At 36.8% G+C, this 20,843-nt stretch overlaps 1 protein-coding gene across 1 annotated transcript in view; it reads left to right on the plus strand.

The window, feature by feature from the left end:
- MYO9A (myosin IXA) overlaps window positions 1-20,843 on the plus strand; it is a 302,278-nt gene that overhangs the window by 228,118 nt on the left and 53,317 nt on the right. Inside the window, exons 25-28 of the mRNA XM_043982938.1 lie at window positions 976-2,478; window positions 6,431-6,530; window positions 17,012-17,124; window positions 19,373-19,530. Coding sequence (XP_043838873.1) covers window positions 976-2,478; window positions 6,431-6,530; window positions 17,012-17,124; window positions 19,373-19,530 — 1,874 coding nt within the window. The remainder of the gene's footprint in view (window positions 1-975; window positions 2,479-6,430; window positions 6,531-17,011; window positions 17,125-19,372; window positions 19,531-20,843) is intronic.

The following is a 20,843-nucleotide window of genomic DNA, read 5'->3' on the forward strand; positions in this document are numbered from 1 at the left end:
ACAACTGTGCAGGTGGCTCCAGGAAGTTCCTTATCAAAACAAGGAAAGAAGGAAATGGTGAGAAAGCCCCCGTAATAGTGAGGGTGTTTAGACTTTCCAACTGAGGGAAGAGCTGGTCTGAAGTAATACTGAAAGGGAAGATATGATTTGGGGGCCCAAGTTGCTAGACTTATTTTCTGTTGTAAATTTCTTAGCTTTCTTTGAAGTTCCTTTAACTTAATATGACCTTTATTTCTGTGTGTGTGTGTGTGTGTGTGTGTGAAAGATATATAATTATTTACTTTTAGTAAAAATTGGAGTTTTTGTCCGAATATGTCTATTTTGTTTTCTAACATGGTGATTTTGCATAAGTATATAAAAATATGTGTGTATGCATGTGTGTGTATTCCCATTTAAATTATAGTTTAATTGAAAAATGGTGCACCAGGAATCAGAAGACTTGGTTTTCAGTCAAGATTCTCTTACTTAATTGGGCTAGTTATTTCCATTCCCTTAGCCTCAGTTTGCTTTTTTGTAAAATGAAGACTTTGGTACAATGATGCCCCCCCCCAAAGACGAAAAAGTCAAAAAGAGTGTCATTGGATTTTTCTAAACACACAAGAGAGCATAAAAATATTTTAAAGCTATAGAGGCAAATAAAGTTTTGAAACCATGTTAAATTTGCTATATACTTTTTTTTAAATCATGAGTAATACATTCAGAGTTTCGTATGATTTTCTTTTGCTGTTCCTTATTTTAAGTGGAAATGATCATGTTTATGTTTGTCAAATTCAGTACTAAAAATGTTTGGTTTGAGTTGTGTATACGTGTTTTGGTTTTTTATAAGATTTTTGGACCAAATAATCACTAATATTCCTTTCGACTAACAAATTTTAGAGATACAACCTCTTTTTTAACCAATACTATTTATCCTGTATCCAGTTGTGGCCAAAATATGATTCTGAAAAATAATGTTATATTTCTGTCTTTATATAGATTTAGAACTTTGAAAGAACAGCGATTAAAAGAAACGAAATTGAAAAATGGATTAGCACTTAAAGAGAATACCCTAGAGATTCGGGGTTCAGACCCTTCCAAATGGGAGGATGGATCATTTGAAGAAAGAATGAAAGCTGTAGAAGAATACAAATATGTAATAGAAAATAATCGGATCAGCCATGCCAATTCAGTGGACATCTCTGGGGACTCACCAGGCAAACGACAGGAGAGAGCCATTAGCCAAAGTAGCATAGACTTGGAACAAGATGAAATTGTAAGACAAAGACGCAAATCATTAGAGGATCTGAGTCAAAAAAAAGTAGGACGAGCAAAGAGAGAGAGCCGGAGAATGCGTGAGTTGGAACAAGCAATATTTAGTTTAGAATTGCTTAAGGTCCGTGGTGGGATTTCTCCTTCAGAAGAGCGTAGATGGTCCACAGAACTAATTTCTGAAGGCCTACAGTCATCACAAGGAACCCCTGAGAGTGAAAGTTCTCAGGGAAGCTTAGAACTCTTGAGTTTTGAGGAAAATCCAAAAAGCAAACCTGAGTCAGTATTTTCAAATGAGGGAGACTTACAGATTCCCTCACCTAAGATACAGAAAACTTTACCCCATGATTCAAATTTTGATTTACAGGAAAATGCCCCTGTCGTATCAGATGAGAATAGTAATATATTTATTAGAAAGAAGACACCCTCCACTTCAGAGATCTCAGAGAGTATTGTCATGAAAGACAGGACAGACTGTAGTTCTCAGACCATTACTTATAAACCACAATTCAGAGAGCCTTTCATCCTAAATAATCTTCCAACTTTCTATATTCCGCCACAAGATCCTACAAAAGTAAGTCCTGATCTTGGGGCAAGCACTTTAAAAAACATTGCATCAGGAAGTGAAGAAAAACCAGGGACCGCTTTTGCCTTGGACACAAATAGAGAAAGCAGAAAATACCACTTTGATGAGGAAGGTAGAACAGTGGCTACTGCTTCCATGAAAAATACTGACTTTTCTAATACTGTGCTTAAGAAGTTAGAAAGGCTAAACATGGAAAAGGAAGAAAGGCAAAAGCAGTTGCAACAACAAAATGAAAAAGAAATGATGGAACAGATTCGTCAACAGAAGGACATTCTGGAAAGGGAGCGAAAAGCCTTCAAAAATTTTGAGACACCATGGAAAACAGGAGAGCCTTTGCTAACAAAGCCTGTCCAGCCATCAAAGCAAACAGTTGAAAGACCACAGTCTCTCCTCATAAACCCTACAAACAAGGAAGAGCAGAATGTGTCAGTAGCTTCATCAGTAACAATTAAAGGCCTCACTGTTAGCCCAAAAGGAAGCATCCCTGATCAAACAGTTCAGAAAGACCGACCTGTCACTATGTTCTTAGAAAGTAAAGAAAGCCAGAGTCAGTCTGGTATTTCACAGGTCAGGAATGTAGCTTCCCAGGAGGGAAGGACCAAAGCTATTTTCTTCACACCAAAAGACCATTTGGGTGTCTCAAAGTAAGTGAAATATTTATTTTGATTTTACACCAGAATCTTCCTTGAATCTTGATTGCCCATTGCTTAAACCCAGGTCTCATACCACTCTCTTGCTCAGTGAAGTCCACTGGCTCCTTTAGGATCAGATGCCAGCTCCTCTGGCATTCAAGGCCCCTCACTGCCTGTTTTCAGCCTACCTGCCCAACTTTCTTCTACGTTACTTCTTTTCATGTTCCCTAGGAACCCTTCACACCAGCCATGTAAGCCTCCATTCTCTGTCTCTGGGTCTGGAACGTCCTCCTTCCTCACTTGTGCTTTTTAGAATCCTTAGTTCTTTTGTTGACTTCTACAGGAAGCCTTTTTGATCACCTTGCCTCCTCCAGAAGCTAGTGCCCTCCCCAATCACAAAATTATTTTGTACATACATTTATATGTATGTTGTATGTATCTCCTCTAGTACAACCTAAGCTCCTTGAGTCTATAAACAGTTTCATTTTTGCTTTTATATTCCCAGCACTTAGCTCAGTGCCTCACACATAAGTAGGCAGAGCAAATTCTGTTCAAAAATCAGCTAGGTGGCACAGTGGATAGAGCACTGACCCTGAATTCAGGAGGACCTGAGTTCAAATCCAGCCTCAGACACTTGACACTTACTAGCTGTGTGACCCTGGGCAAGTCACTTAACTCCAATTGCCTCACCAAAAACAAAACAAAGGAACGAAAAAACAAAAATCAACCAGGCACCTGAAGGGGACTATCCATCACTATCCATGAGAAACTTTTAGCCAAGCCCAGCCCAAGTTGTCATAAATGTTGTTCATAATATTTTCAACTCTGACAGCACCTAGGCCTCCATCAGCTTGAAATTTTTAAAATGCAATAGGATTTACCATGGCTTGTAGCATATATGTGGTCTTTATAAATTTCCTGTGCATTCTGCAGTTTTAATAACTTAGGTTGTAAGATATGAATTCTAAAATCTTGCAAGTGGTATTTAAAATCAAACTTATTATAATTTTGGACAATTATATTACCCAGATAGATGAAGTGGGCTCATTCAGGTTGTATTAAAATAAAAAAGTGTATAGTAAGTAGATGAGAAGGTAAGTGATACCCTATGTCTAATGGTATTGAAATAGAAGTTACAAGTGCTAAATCTACACAAGGTTCCTATATGTTAATATAAGGTTCTTGGGTCTCCCAAATTTTCTGACTGTTAAATACCAAAAAAGTTATGGTGGTATTACTTATGTAATAAGTAAGCCATAGGTCAGCAACAATTCCATACTTGTAGGAACTCAATTACAGTCTGTTAGGAAGTAGCAAGACTATTTTTAAAAACTTCATTGTAATAAAGTGGAAAGAGCACCAATTCTGGGTTCACATCCCTATTCTGCTTTCTATTATTACTAAGTGACTTAAGTGTCTAGGCACCTCATTTCTTCATCTACAAAATGAGTAGGGCTGGACTAGGTACTTTTTTTTTTTTTAAGTGAGGCAATTGGGGTTAAGTGACTTGCCCAGGGTCACACAGCTAGTAAGTGTGAAGTGTCTGAGGCCGGATTTGAACTCAGGTCCTCCTGACTCCAGGGCCGGTGCTCTAGCCACCGTGCCACCTAGCTACCCCTGGACTAGGTACTTTGGTGGCCCCTTCTACTCAAAATCTGTGGCCATATTATGGGCCACTAAGATAACACTAAATTATTTCTTACAGGCTGATTCTCAGTACTTCTTTTTCTCTCCCTACCCTTAAAACTCTCCCCAGGGGGCATCTAGGTGGCACAGTGGATAGAGCACTGGCCCTGGATTCAGGAGTACCTGAGTTCAAATCTGGCCTCAGACACTTAACACTTACTAGCTGTGTGACCCTGGGCAAGTCACTTAACCCCAATTGCCTCACTAAAAAAACCAAAACAAAACAAAACAAACCTCTCCCCAGGTTTTTTTCTTAAGGCATTAACAGCATTGTTACAAAATTGAATTGACAGGTGAGGATCTGATGTTTGAAACTGAAACACAGTAGAAATAAATGACCATGGGGTGGGGAGGAGGAGAGGGACAGGGCAGTGGGTTTGGGGGTTTTTTGTTTGTTTGGGGGATTTTTGCAGCCCTGTGTTTCAAGGATTATCTTTATTCACCAGGTTTATCGTTTCCTTCATAAAGATACTGTTAGTCCAAAGAAACAAATTTTTAGGAAGTAGCTGAGCACACAGTTTCTTGTCATTCCTTATTACTTTATTCTCTCTACATACCAGGAATATTCCTGTTTGACCACACCACAACTTCTTTGGTTCAGTACTATGCATTCCATTAACTTGGAATGGAATAAGTTTGAGTTTGGAATATTTGGAATATTTCAAAAGCACCTTAGTTAGTTCTTAAGTGGCCTTTTCCAAGCTAAAATCATACAAATCCATTCATTTTATTTTATATCCTCAGAGAGTTGCTTAATTTAGAATATGTTGTATAAAAGTATTTTACAGATGAGGAAACTCTGAATCCCAGAATATCGAATTGCCACATAGCTATCTAGTGACAGAGCTGTGTCTAGAGTTATCAAATTCAAAACTTTGAATTTAAAAAACCCCACCATTATATGATATATATTTTAGAAGCAACTGGCTTCTCTGACAAAAGACCCACCAAGCAGGCCAAACACCAAGTAAATGAACAACCTTCCCTGGTACTTGAGCCCAGGCAGGTCTCTTCAAGTGCATCTCTCAATACACCATATGGTTAGCTGAGTCTCTCAGCATTGTTGTGAAGTCATAAAGTATTTTGATGCAAACTGCATTTCATCTCCTTAGAAGACTACCAAGATGAAATTGACTGAATTATTAGACACAAAGGAGAGACTTAAAATAGTCATTGTGAGGGGATCAAATCTTTAAGGAAAGGGAAGAGATCTTTAGCACAGTTAACCATCTAGATAGTCTTAAGTTTTCCAGCTTATAGAACTATAATTGGACTGGGTGATTATTATGGTCTAAAAATTATTATGGTCTAAAACATGACAATTTTAAGTAGACAGTCACTCAATGGATTTTAGGCACGTACTATGTGCCCAAAACTTTCTGGAGTGGGAGGGGAATTTAAAACAAGGGTAAGGCATGATTGTTGACCTCAAGGAGCCCAAAGACTTGGTGGAGAAAACCTGTGTAATGGTTAGAGAATAATATTAAAGTAACAGTATATAATTAATCCTTAAATTATGTAGCAGTAGATATAAGAGCAGTAGGGCTTTAAGAAAAGGAAAGATTTGGTGTGGACAATTAGAAGACGATACTTTGTATATAGAATTGACCCAAATGTTAATCAAATTCTCTTGAAAACTTGTACATAAATTAAATAGGAATGGGAAATTGATGTCATGTAGCCATTCAAAGAAAATTTGATATTTTTTTTCTATTCAGTAGCCTTTTTAAACTGCTCTATATCAACACTAAATCTCCTTGTGCTTCATAATTTTCTTTTTTTGTTTGTTTTTTTGTGGGGCAATGAGGGTTAAGTGACTTGCCCAAGGTCACACAGCTAGTAAGTGTCTGAGGCTAGATTTGAACTCAAGTCCTCCTTAATCCAGGGCCTGTGCTCTATCCACTGTGCCACCTAGCTGCCCCCCATAAATTTCTTTACCTAAATAATAATTTCTTAATTTTTCTGTGTTATGTCTGTATTCTTTTTTATTCAGCTTATGAAGCCTCCCTCCTGTCATGGGCTTGACTGTGTATTTAGTTCATAATAAAGTATACTATGATTACTTTCTGAAGCTCTGTAGCTTAGAGGTTTCAAGATAATTCTTGATAGCAGTAGAAGTCAAGTAAAAAAAGAAAAAGAATTTGGGAATTATAGAAACTCAAGAAGTATTAGTCAGTGAAATTAATAAAATTCTAGTACTTATCTAGATAGTTTTATTGTATGTTAGACTTTATGGGACAGAATCTTCTTATAATTTGTGTAATTATGTTGTCTTAAGTTTCCATAAGGAATATTTAAGCCATGGAGATCATCAACCCCACATAAGAAGTGAACCACTTAGGAAGCCTCCGAAATTGACTGGGCCAGGCAGAGGAGAGGTAAGCAAAAAGTTATGTTTATTTCTTCTTTTTAACTGAAACAAATTTATGTTGATTTAGAAATTATTCCACTTCTTGGCTCTCTCTTATTCTTCCCATCTTGATTACAAACATTTGCAATAAAAGAAATATGAGGTTAAACTGATTTACTGGCAGGGGAAGCACATGGTTCTCTAGAAAAGTTGGGATCACATCTAAAAATGTCAGTAGAGCAAAACTGGATAGTGGTGAAGCATAGACCGTAAACCATATGACAGCAAGACTTAATTGCTCCATTGTGAAGTCTAAGCAGCATAGATTTCCTAATCATCTGTTTCTGTCCTTTTTCCTAAGCAACAAGTGTATTCCTTTTTGTTTATCCCAACCCCTTTACTGTTCCTAATGGATATGGTGGGGTGGAGGGATGTTTTGAGGAATACATTAGCCCAGGGGAGACCTACACTTTGATGCCTTACATCAATCAGCAGAATCTCCTTTTTAAAAAACAAAACAAAACATTGTTGTGTTATCTGTTTTATCATTTGGTCAAGCAGGTTGCCAGACCGGCCCATAAAAAGAAAGCTCGCATGGCGCGGACGCGCTCCGATTTCTTGACTAGAGGTACTTTTGCTGATGGGGAGGGGGATACAGAGGAAGATGATTACGATGACATTATTGAGCCCCTTCTGCCCCCTCACCAAGCCTCTCACCCTGAGCCAGGGCCTTCAGCGAGCCTGGGGCAGGCCTATCACAGTGACTCGGAAATGGTAATTTTACAACAAATACAAGGGAAACAGGGAGTAATCACTTGTGATGGGAATGTTCATTGCTAACCTTTAGCTGTACTGACACCCTCCACTGCTTTTTCTCCTTTCTTTAATGAGTTTGTAAATGGAAAGCCTCAGTGAACAGAGCAAATAAAGCAGTATTATTTGTTTTCAGTGATAGAGAAGCACTTTCACAATGGGTATTAACTCATGAAAAATGTTAAGATTATTTGTCGTGTTGCTTGAAACCACAAACTTTAACATACCAAAGTTTTCTGTTCACAGTTAAAAAGGGAGGAAGAGGCGGGCTATGTAAAGAATTATAGAGTAATCCATCGCTGAAATGTATGTTCTACACATTTAATCACCCTAGTGTGTCCAATTCAGTGTCCTTTAAACATAACACTTTGGTTTTTTTAAAAAACCAATGTCAATATTTTTAGCTAACAAGACAAAAAATTGCATTCCCTTCCCCCCCCCCCCGCCCCTGGCCAACATTGTGGATATGGTCGTGAGTATGGCATTCAAATAATATTTTAATAAGTTATTATTCTGTGAAGTATCACTCACATAAAGATATATATATGAGATATATATTAATAAAAGAATCTAACACTTAAATTTCAGTTAATCATTTTAGCAACTGCTCTCTTAAAACCCACTTTCAGTACTTATTTAACATGGGAGGAAAGTTTTAGAACACTTGTCATTTGCTCGATGGATAGTTTCACTTCTAAAACTTTTTAGCTGATGCTACATTTTCGATCCACATAACTTAGAAATTTGTATGCCTTCGTAGCCAAAGATATGGTTTTGAATTTCTTCTTTTGTCCAAAGTAGCTACTTTGTCATGTATGTACAGCTTGGCGGTACATTCAATTTGTAAAATATCCAAACTGAAGATCCAAGAAACAAATGGAAACAGACAGGAACCATTCAAGTTGACCATCTTGAACCAAAGACTTTTAAATGAAAAGAGGCAATTCTGGTATAAACTTTTACTAAGAAGGCATATATGTAGATCTGGAAGAGATTTCATTTTACAAATAAGGAAACTGAGGATCTAAGGTCGTCTAGTATTATCAAGGGAACATTGATTCTGGATTGAGAAGACATGGGTTCAAACAAAAAAAGAAAAAGAAGACGACATGGGTTCAGTCCCTGTCTCTAACATTTATGCTTTTTATGACCTTCAGCTAGTCACTCTATCATTACAGCCAACTTCTTATTAGAAGTAACCCATATCCACATAATGAATAATCTGTCTAATCATATAGCCTATAATTGAAGTTGAGAATAGACAAAGACTAATTATTGTGAAAAGGCCTTTGCTATCATTTTTTAAAATGAAATATAAATTAACTTAATTATTTTTGATTCTCTAATATTTAGACCATGAAAAAATATTTCAAATTTGATCTGTCTAGTAATATAGATAAGATCTGGTTGTATTGAAGAAAGTAGATTTGTTCCTTAAAGAAACAAAATAAACATGTTACTGCTTTTGCATTCCTGAGTGTTTACCCTTTTACAAAACATTAGTTTTCTTAGCACTCCAAATATTATCTACTAGAAATTCTTGCTGAGAAACTGAAAGGGAATGGGGATCACTGCTTAGAGGCTTCTGTCCTTAAAGAATTCTTCCTCATCACTTGGGAGCTCTTCTTGTGATTCTTCTATCCACCTAGTTTGACCATTATTGCATGCATGTAGATCTAGAGCTCATCAGTGCACATTCATCTCTTTGTACTCTCTTACTAGCTCTTTTGTTACTGTTGGGTACAGGTGGTAGGGGACGTCTCTGATGGTCATGTTTGTGAAAAAAAAAACTTACTTAGCATATGCCGATGACAATGGAACTTGTGGGAGGGATGGATATAGGCAATATGAAAGGGTGGGACTTTTGAATATAATGTGGAAATAGCCTGTTTTCCATTTGTGTCTTGATTTATAGGTGCAAGATTGAAGACTAGCCCTTTTAAAACATCTCTTGAATTTACTAAATCTAGAACCCTTCTGTTATTTAAAAAATCCACATTTACAGGGATCAACTTTATTAAGAGTATTTCCGTTTTAATGACCTGTCTGACTTTGTGACAAAACCCACAACAGGAAGTGATTAGCCATTGGGAAGCCTAAAATTTGTCTTTTGCCTTAAGTTTCAATGAAACTAGTTGACAGATACAATGAATATAAAGCAAATCTTCCTTTGTAGTGGTTGTCCTTAATATGAAGAATAAAGCAGTTTATCACAAATGTATTAATTGTTAATCTCCTTAAAAGTGTCTTTAATAACTATCAAGAATTGCTTAATTGTTTGTCAGTTGCTTCCCAATGAAAGCAGTCCATTAACTACTATGATATTGCTGACCTTTTAAAAAAAAGTTTCTTTTAAGGATCTATTCACTGTGTATATAATAAAATGCTACTGCCACCCATTCTTTATATGACACTAAGCCAGCCCTCACCTAACTCAGGAAGAATGACAACTTCATAGAATCATAGGTTTACTGCTGAAAGGGACATAAAAGTCCTAAAAAAAAAAAAAAAAAGGTTCACAGAGGCTACCAAGCAGTATTTTGTGAAAACTCATTTTAATTGTTTTATTGGCTTTTGCTTTCTGAGCAGTGAATAAGCTTGTTTTAAAAAATCACTTCTGTCCCTCTTTCTAGTATTGTTAAAACAGTCTTCTCTTTCTTGCCTGGTCTTCTGTTTTTCTGTCCTTGTACTGTCTCCCACCACCCAAAGATTTCAGTAATCAGCTTTACTCTTATGACTTCCACATCTAAAAAGCTTCAATTAAAAATCTTTTAGAAGTTTGAGATCTGAGTTTCCAGCTTTCTTCTTTATATTTCCATCTTGGTATAGTATTTGTGTTTAACACATTCCACACCTTATATTTTTTTCTTACAAGTCATGTAATTTGAGTATTTGTTTCTAAGATTGTTTCTAAGATTTTGAATTTATATCCAAGAGGGCTAATGTCATATAATATTTATTCCACAGTACTCAAGATAAACTTCAGGAACAACAGATTGTGGCTCAAAGCTATCTTTACTAGGTGTTTTGTTTATGTGACAGATATATAATTAAGATGCAGGTATAAACTAGGCCAAGTTTCAGAGTTTCTCCAGATGAGACTTGTAGATTTATAACATTTTAATCTAGAGCTAGAAGGGACCTCAGTCCATCAAGTCCAATCACCTTCATTTTACAATTGAAACTAAGGCCCAGGGCACTTAGAGGTTTTGACTACTGTTACATAGGTTGTAATTGTAAGAGACAGAATTTAAACTTCTGCCCTCTAACTCCAGAGCCAGTGCTCCTTGCAGTGTACCAAGCTGTTTATTAATAATATATGTAAAGGGCTTTACAAACTTTAGACCACTCTAGGTAAATGTCAGTTATTTGTAAGAAATAGCCAAGGTAGTCTGTGGCATGTGGTCTTAGTAGAACCTGGGTCACCTTCCAGCCCAATTTTATATGCCAGAATATTACTGAACTGTTAGGTCAGTTGAGGAGAATTGAAAATTGAATAAGAAACTTCAGTTTTCTAGATATCTTGTGGTTCTTGGCCATACCAGCATTGCCTAACAATACCATCTCACTTGTGGAGTTCTTGATGTCAGAGATGCTTGTTCATTTCAGTAACCTTCCAGCTAACATTCTAAACCAGAAAATGTGCCTCTTCTGTCAGATTGAGCTTGCAATACAATAAAGCCCCTATATCTTTTTTCCAATAAATTGCTACCTAGCTATGCTTGTGTCATCTTGTACATATGAAATATATGGTTAAAGAACTTAGGCTGAGAATCTTTATGGAAATGATAAGCCATTGTCTAGAATCTTAATTCTTCTCAGGATGAGCACTTACAGGAATCCATAAACAAATACTGTTTCCCCACCGTGAAATATTTGACAGCATTGAAAGCCTTTTGTTCTCAGGATAAAATCAAAGAATTTTAGAGCTTCTGGGGACCTTAAAGATCATTTGGTCCAACTACCTCATTTACACATTAAGAAACCAAAGAGGTTAAGTGATTGACCTAAAACCACAGTTGATAGAGTGCAAGAGATAAAGAGATAAAGACTTGTGTTTGCTGGATAAAATGGGTAGTTACTACTAGAATATTGTGTTCCCTATGTCCACTTTCATGGCTGAGGAACCCATGAATTCTTCATCCAAAGATTTCTTCCCTCCTTTTCTTTCAATGTGGGCAGCTTAAGTAGGCAGGGTTTTCCTTAGTATACACTTAGAATACACTTGTTCCCTGTTTCATATTTATTTCAGAAGTCTTTAAAGGGTCTTCCCTTACCTTAGCCATATGACTTCATAGCCCCATATTCAATAAACTAGGTAGAACTAAGTGCTTCCATCGGGTGTTTTTTTGCATTGGACATTTTACTACCTGATATAATAGACCATAAGTAATTTTCAGTGGATCATAATTCTTTAGGGATTATGTTCTTTTCTTTTAGCCAGCCATATAACCTTTATGGGCCAGCTAGGTGGAGAGAGCATGGGGCTAGGAATCAAGACTCATCTTCATGGATTCAAATCTGGCCTTAGATACTTCCTAGCTGTGTGACAAGTCACTTAACCCTGTTTGCCTCAGTTTCCTCATCTGTAAAATGAGCTGAAGAAGGAAATGGCAAACTACTCCAGTATCTTTGCCAAGAAAATCCCTTAAAATCTGTATTATTCTTATGGTGCTTATGATAGACAATCTCTTGTATCCTTTTTATATTCTTTATAAGTGCCTTGTACTGCAGTGTACTGCCCCTCAGTATTGTTTTTTTTTTTCTTAGAACATAGATTTTAATTAATATTTATTTGGCCTTTTCACTTCAGGGTTGAAGTAGAATATAAGTGTAAACCTGAAGACCAGAAATACTCCCTCTGTATTATGGGCCTCAGAAATAGGCAGCTAGGTGGTGCAGTGGATAAAGCACTGGCCCTGGATTCAGGAGGACCTGAGTTCAAATCTGGCCTCAGACACTTGACACTTACTAGCTGTGTGACCCTGGGCAAGTCACTTAACCCCCATTGCCCCGCACCAAAAAAACAAACAAACAAACAAAAGAAATAGATCTAGAACCTATCCACTCCCTTTCCTGTAAAAGAGGTTGACTCTGTTAAATTCTCCAAGGTCCCATGCAGACTGTAGGAAAACAGAGAGCCATCTTTTATCCCAGCTAATTTTGTCTGACCTCTTAAACCTTTCCTTCTCTGCTTTGTACAGTGAAGACAGTAATTGGTATTCTGTTTATAATTAGTTTATATATGCTGACATATGTATACATCTTAAGAAGAATATAAGCTTCTTGTGAGTAAGGATTGTTTCAGTTTTTTATATTTATATCCCTAGCCCTTGGCACGTATTAGGTGCTTAACAAGTGCTGCTTGATTGATGTGCCAGACTTCCTTAGCTCTTTTTCCAGAGATATCCTTTTGCAGATCATGTCAGTTTCAGATCTAAAAAACATTTGATAGAATTACTTATCTAGCTTATTTATATAAAGGTTGTTTCAGGAGAACATCTGGATAAGCTTTGTATTATTGTAACATAGCCCACAGACATTGCAGTGCGACTCCATTAAGATGTCTTGTCTAGACTGGTTACTAAAATTTTAAACTTGTTATAGAGTGAAAACTGTTGCCTTTCTTATTATCCTAAGCACTAGCTAGACTCCTTAATACTGTCTCAAGTTCACAGAAAGGACATGCAGATGGTTCCCACATTCACTTGAATCAGTCAGGAGCTAAACTATGAGACTGTAAGGTACCCCAAAAGGTCACATTCTTCTTCACTGCCAGATGGAACCATGCTTAATTTACACAAAGGAACTGGATCTCTAGACAGGCACCTTGGAGAACTTTTCTTGTAAATCCTTTCCTGTGTTTGATGATTTAAGAGCTTTCACAAATAAGTAATGCTACCAAATTCTAGATTTGAAACTTCCAGATTATCTGCAAAATGATATAGCTGGAAAAGAACTAAGCAAGTTTGGCACACCAATCAACCAGTCAGCATTTGTTAAGCACCTACTGTGTGCCAGGTGTTAGGCATACAAATATCAAAAATTGAAACAATCCCTCTTCTCAAGAAGCTTACATTCTGTTGGAGATGTGTCCATATATCAGTATATACAGACTAATTATATACAGAATAAATACCAGGTAGTTAGGGAGGATCAGAAAAGGCTTCATTTAAAAGGTAATGCCTGAGTTGTCTCATAGTTTAAAAAAAAGGATTCTTTGAGGGAATAGAAGGATGGATTTCATTCTGGGAATGGGGGATGACTAGTATGAAGACATGGAAACAAAAGGCAGATTTAGACTTTATGTAAGGAAAAACCTCCCGCCGATTAAAGCTGTCCAAAAACGGAATGGGCTGCCTTGGGAGGTAATAGGTTCCCCCTAATTGAAGGTATTCTAACAAAGGCTAGATGACCATTTTGTCAAGCATGTTTGGGAGGATATTTTTCAGGAATAAGTTGAAATAGGTGGCTACTGAAGTCCCTACTCTGATGCTCTAGTTCTGTAATGATAATGTGAGGCAAAATAGTAATGGAACGATGTTCTTGTTAAGTTCTTCAACTAATCAGACATTTCAAACTGGATGTCTAGTAGACATCATAAAATCAATATGTCCAAAACAATGCATTATTTTTCCCCCTAAACCCTCCCCTCTCCTACCTTCCCTATTACTATAGAGGGCATAGGCATCATTGTGGATTCTTCACTCTCTCTCACTGTTCTGCCCTACCCCAACTCCCTTATCTAACCTGTTACCAAGGCCTATTGATTTCACCTTTGCCACATCTCCAAATATGCTTCCTCCTCTCTTCTGACACTACTCCCACTCTCTTCCAGGCCCTAGTCTATACACCTTGATTACAATAATAGCCTGCTGGTGGTTCTGCCTGCCTCAAGTCTCCCCACTTTAACCCATCTTCCATTCAGCCACTTAAAGTGATTTTCCTAAATTCCAGGTCCAACCATATCACTCCCCTACCCCCCCCCAAAAAAAATCCCAAACTCCATTGGCTCAAATACAAAATGCTTTGTTGGCATTCATAGTCCTTCCTAATCTAGCCCCTTCCTACCTCTCCAGCCTTCTGCTTTACTCCCTGACATAGACCCTTCCATGCAGTGACACTGGCCTCCTGGCTTTTCCAAGAACAAGACACTCCATCTCTTAGCTCCGGGCACTTTCTCTTGCTGTCCTTTATTCCTGAAATGTTCTTCCTCTTCATTTCTGCCTACTGACTTCCCTGGTTTCCTTTAAGTCCCAACTAAAATCTTATCTCTTACAGCAAGCTTTTCCCAATTCCTCTTAATCTTTCCCTTATTAATTATTTCCTGTTTATTGTGTGTGTGGCTTGCTTTGTATATATGTGTCTGCATGTAGTCTCCCCCATTAGGGTATAAGTTCCTTGAAAGCAGAGACTGCCTCTTTTTTTAATAGTGCTCTGGCACATAGTAAGCAGTTAATTTGTGTTGTTATGCAGTAGGAATGAACTAGCATGCTTAGTGAGTAAGGAATGAGTGTTTATGGGGAAACCAGGTAAGGCTTTCATGAGCACCTACTGCCCCAAACTCCAGCTTTGTGTGAGGCACTTAGTGTGGCATAAGATTCAGAATGACACTAAGATGCTTTCCTCTCATTAGTTAGTGTTAGCAGACCCTGGCACTCAGCTCTCTGAACATCATTAGAATGATTGTTGAGCCCTGTGCCATATTGCAAAGTGAGAGATGCTGCAATGGGGAACACGAGACATTTTGATACATTTTATTTTTAAAGTACCATCTTCCTTCTTAGTTAAGAAATTATCAAGTAAATATTCCCATACTACAGATGAGAGATGTAACATAACAGTGTAAGAGGACTTCTAGTTCTGAGTTTTGTTTTTTAGATTCCTCTAAGAGGACCTTTTTGAATTTGGGAACATTTTCATTGTAATTAAAGGTCAAACACTTAACAACACCTCTTTTCAACGTAATCCATGATAGGAAACAATTTATAGGGGGGGAAATGTGAATGCTAAGGATAAGACATTATGTAACCAGTCAGAATTAAATGAGGGTACTGGAATTCCCATTGATTATGAGTCCCTTCAATTCCTATTGATATGTTTTTTGAACCTAAAGTGATCATCATAGCAGAATCAACTGATTTGTAAGGTTTTAATGAATCAACAATGGCATTTTTCCTCTGTAATGCCTAATGCTAAGTTTAATTTTACAAATGAGCATTGAGCTTTTAGGCCAGGTTATTATCAGTTGAAAGGTTCTTGAAAATTAAACAAAACCAATTTGCAAAGCTCTTTCCTACTGGGTGGGCAAGAATAGAGTTTTATACCTTTGGTCATCTTCAAATCTGTATTCAGGCAAGTAGGACTGTTCTGAATATTGGGCAGCTTGAAGGGGTTAAGGGAAGAGAAAGATGTATTAAAGAGAAAGTATTGTTTGGGTGATGGGAAAATTGTCACAATGGTGAGTAGATTTGTGTAATTCATTTTGTTCCACTCAAGAACAAGTAACTTGTATTGGTGAAAGATACCTTTATTTTTCCATATTTTAAGTAAGGTGATGCTTTCTTTCTGTTGATAAAGAAATGGGTGTTGGTTTTTTTATTAACAGGATGGAAGGCAAAAATAAAATCTGTTTGAAACTGTAGTGAAAATACATGGGTAGATAGGTAGGTAGCAATGAAGTGATTTGTATAACAAGTGACCATGGAAGATTGACCTGTATTTACACAACGTGCCTGCAAAGTGCCTTTATATTGTACTTTAAGATGGTTATAACCTTAAATGTCATCTAGTCCAACTTTCTCATTTTACAGGTAAGAAAATGCAGCCAAGAGACTTAGTTTTTTACTCACAGTTACTTAGCTAATTAGGAACAAAGTTGAGACCAGAACTCTAATCTCCTGAATCCCCTGCTCTGTTAGGCACTTCTCAGAGTCTCAGTTTCCTAATTTATCAAATAAAGGGGTGGACTAGATAATCACTACATATAGTCCCTTCCAGTTTTAAAATTCTATAATTCTATTCTAAATTGATTTTTACAATCAAAACTGGAGAAAGTATTACTCTCATATTAAAATCCTGGTGGCACAGTTTGAATGGATGGGAAAAGACGTTTCCAGGTGATATTCCAATCTTTATATTATAACACTGTACTTATGTTTCTAATACAATGAGATGATCTGTTTATATTACTTTTTTAAAGTAAGCCACTAGACAGAACAACTATTTTAACTGAATAGTCGAGGCTAAATTTAATTTGATATTTAATAAGACTCAGTAACACAGCATACTTCAAGTTCTTAAAATAACTTTTCACCAAGCCTCTACAAATAAAGGATGATACATTAAGAAGCAATTCTCAATTGTACTTTTTTTACCTGTTCAGTAGAACAGGCCTAATTTTGGAATTAGCATGAAAATAAAGATCCTCTCTCTGGACCAAAAAGATGCCCCAGGAGGCCTAATTCATTGTCCTTCAGAGGGCAAATTCCCTCCACAGGCTAGGTCCTTAATAAATGATTTGAGCCTCTGATCAAGTCTGATGTTTCTTTGCCTATTACTAATCATATTTGTTTATTTTCATTTCATTGCTGTAACTTCTGGAATTCCTACGTAGTTCCAAGACTTGTGTTTCATTTTAAGTGTTGTCAGATAGTCATTTAATTTTAAAGTCTTTCACACCTGTAATTATTACAGACTTTGCAGCGTTTTGCTTCAGCAGAAGGCCAAACAAAACTCCATAAAACTATGTCTCAAGGAGAGATTACAGAGTTAACATCTGTACAGAAGACTTCTATTGCTGATGGAAGGTATGTTGATTGCATATTTGGAGTTGATGCACTAAAAGCTTTACATTTAGAATTTTTTTTCCCAAATTATACATAAAAACAAATTTTAACATCGATTTTTAAAACTTTGTTTTCCAAATTCTCTTTCTCCCTCCCCACCCCACCTTAAGAACTTAAGCAGTTCGATATAAATTACACATGTGTAGTCATGCAAAACATTTCCACATTAGTCATGTTGTGAAAGAACATAGACAAAAAAAACTTTAGAAAAAGGAACTAAAAAAAATTATGCTTCAATCTGTATTCAGACACCATCAGTTTTTTCTCTGGAGATGGATTGCATTTTTTCATAAATCCTTCCGAGTTGTCTTGGATCATTGTATTGCTGAAAATAACTAAGTCATTCACAGCAGATCATCTTACAATATTGCTGTTATTTTGTATACCTTACATTTCACTTTGCGTCAGCTCATGTCTTTCCAGGTTTTTCTGATAGCATCCTGCTCATCCTTTCTTACAGCACAATAGTGATCCATCATAATCTTATCCCACAATTTGTTCAGCCATTTTCCAATTGATGGGCATCTCCTCAATTTCGAATTCAACTTTTTGGGGTTTTATTTTTATCTCTTTTTGGATACCAACCTAGTAGTAGTATTACTAAGCCAAAGAGTATGCATGGTTTTATAGCCCTTTGGAGGCACTAAAAGCTTTAACAAGAATAAGTGTAATCCACCGTCTGACATCTTTTGTATAATAACTTAAACCCTCAACACTAACATTTTTTCCCAGCTGATATTAAGGCTCATTTAAAGACAATAAAAATTGTCTTTGGTGGAAAGCTGAGGTAGACATGTGATATAGTGGAAGGCATATAGAACTAGAAACAAGGAAACTTAATTTCTAATCAACACCAACTATGTGACTTGGAGTAAGTCACCTAATAGATTAACTCAAATGTATGTAGTGCTTTCACATTAGAGCTGAAGTTGACCTAATTTAGCAATCTCGTTCAATTTCCTTACTTGATGAGGAAATGGAGCACAAAGACATTGTGATTTCCCCCTGTCTCAGTAGATTTGGGATTAAGACTCAGATTTTTTTATTCCTTTGTGTCTTCAACTATACCAGTCACTTCTCTGGATCTCAGTTTCTTCAACTATAAAATGAGGGAGGATGCATTAGATCTTTTGTTAAGTCTCTTCCAGCATTAAACTTATGAGATTGACTTTGAAACTGATTTTTACAAATGGACGTAGAGAGAAGACAATATATATCTAGATTACACTATTTAAATGTTTAATTTTATTTCCTGTGTACAAAAAAAAACCAGCCTCTGCTGTTTCACATCCTTTGCATATGAACACAGCTTTGCCTCTAAAGCCAGCACAGTTGCATGAAACATTAAACATTAAAAACTTAATCATACAGAAAAATTGTTGGTATCATTAAAAGAACAGGGGGCAGGGGAAATAGGGGAGGTCTTTAATCATTCAGAGACCCTTTCAAAATTATTTTCATTTGTTCCAAATGAAAATTTTTACCCCTAGATAGGAGTTATGTTAAGGTGGGCCCTCACTGAACACTTGAAGACCACATATTTAAGGAAATGAAAGCAAGTTCTGACACTTAACCTTACTAAGTTCTAATTTCAGTGGTTATTATAGAGCAATAAACCGATATAACCCAATTCTGGAGTAGATCATAACTATACTGTGCCCCAAACATCTCTGGGGACCTGCTTGTTGTTTTTGCAGTCTTCTTTTTTATTTTTAATAAGCATTTTTATTTAAAATTTAAAATTCCAAATTCTTTCCCTCTCTCCCTTTCCTCTCCACTCCCTGAGGTGATAAGCACTAAGATAAAGGTCATACATGTACAATTATGTAAAACATTACCATATTAGTCATTTTGTATAAAATGAATAAAATTAAAAATGATAGAGTGAAAAATAACATGCTTCAGTCTGTTCAATCAGTATCAGTTATTTTTTTGGAGGTGGATAATATGCTTCATCATTAGTCTTGGATCATTGTATTGTTGAGAATAGTTAAGTCATTAACAGTTCTTCATCCAAGAATATTGTTGTCACTGTTCTTTTCAGTCTTCTGAACAGCTGAAGTTCATACAGACCTCAAATTGAAAAGGAAAATTAAATATTTCTTCTTTTGGGTCTTTGACTAAAACAATAGAATTAGATTACAAAATTATTTTTTTGGACAAACTCACTATAGATTTCATCTTTTCTTTTTCTTTTTTTTTTTAACAGACCTCAAAGAGCAAAGATGAAATTCTGGGCAAAAGGGAAACATGGGGATAAGAAGGCTTCTAGAGAAAAGCTTGCCACCCAGTCAGAGTTGCTAGAGTTTTCTGCTGATCCAGAGCCAGGTAGCATTGATGTATTTTCTGCCCACCATCATCCTGAAGGTAAGATGAGAGAGGAGAGTGACCTCATTATGTGTTAACTCTTGAAAATGTTGCTATCACTGCAGCATACAGAAAGGGAGTGCAGTTCACCAAATCCTTTGATTGGGTAGGACAGGAATTGTTAAATAAAAAGACTAGAGATTACAATGTACCTATCAAAAACATCTCCAGTAAACATGACACATTTGGTGTAACTGACAATTTCAAGGACACTAGATATGATTCTGATCCTCATGAAAGGAAGGAGGTGAAAAGAAAGGAAAAGAGGCTTTTATTATTATCCCTACTTTACAGTTGAGGAAACTGATGCAATCATAGATTTAAGTGACTTGTCCTGTAAGTGTCTGAAGCAGCATTTGAAGATGTGAGTCTTCCTTCCTCTAGATCCAGCCCTTGATCCACTGTGTCAGCCACCATTACTGTCCTAACCCCCTCCGCTAACCCATTCGAGCCCCTGACCTGTACAGTAGTGGAAGTCTCTCCTTCTATTCCTACCTGGTTGTTTTTCTGCGGGCCAGTCTGCTCTCTCTTTTATCCTACTTGATACATTCTTGCTGCTGCTGTAGAGCACCTTCCTCTCCAAAGGCTTCTTCTCCCAGGCTTCCTTTTTCCTGATTGTGCCAGGTTCCCCAAAGCCTTGCTTGAGCCTTCTAACTTCCAACTTTCATTCTGTTTGGTCTTTCTTCTGTTCCCTCAAGTTCTCTTTCTGGAAGCATGTTTTATGTTTGATTGAAATATCAACAGCTCCCCTTTTTAGCATTTTAAGTGCTAATCCATAGCCCAGTTGCTTCACCTATCCCCTAAGAATGTAGACTGCTATCTGAGAAAGAAGCTCTCTTGTGTAAAAATTGTTTATGATAGAGAGGAACTTAAACTTAGTCAAAGCCCAAACCCTCAAAATGGCTACTTCTGAGCTTCTGTCAAGAATTTGAATAACCCTCCTTAGCTGGAACTCTTTCATAGTATAATCGACCACTGAGTTACCTCTTTTATTAAGGTTTTTTTGGTTTGGTTTTTGCGGGGCAGTGAGGGTTAAATGACTTGCCCAGAGTCACACAGCTAGTAAGTGTCAAGTGTCTGAGGATTTGAGCTCAGGTCCTCCTGAATCCAAGGCCAGTACTTTATCATTGTGCTACCTAGCTGCCCACAAGAATTTTTTTAACTGTTAACTTTTCACTTGTCACTTTCTAATATTCCATACTCATCAGGAAGCACAGTACGCAACTAAGCCCCATGTGATTCTGTAATCTTTCTCTAATCCAAATTCTATCTTTGTTGTTTTAGTTATTGTTATGCAAATATACCAGGAGCCC

The sequence above is a fragment of the Dromiciops gliroides genome, chromosome 2, assembly GCF_019393635.1.
Source record: "Dromiciops gliroides isolate mDroGli1 chromosome 2, mDroGli1.pri, whole genome shotgun sequence".
In the NCBI taxonomy this organism is placed as follows: domain Eukaryota; kingdom Metazoa; phylum Chordata; class Mammalia; order Microbiotheria; family Microbiotheriidae; genus Dromiciops; species Dromiciops gliroides.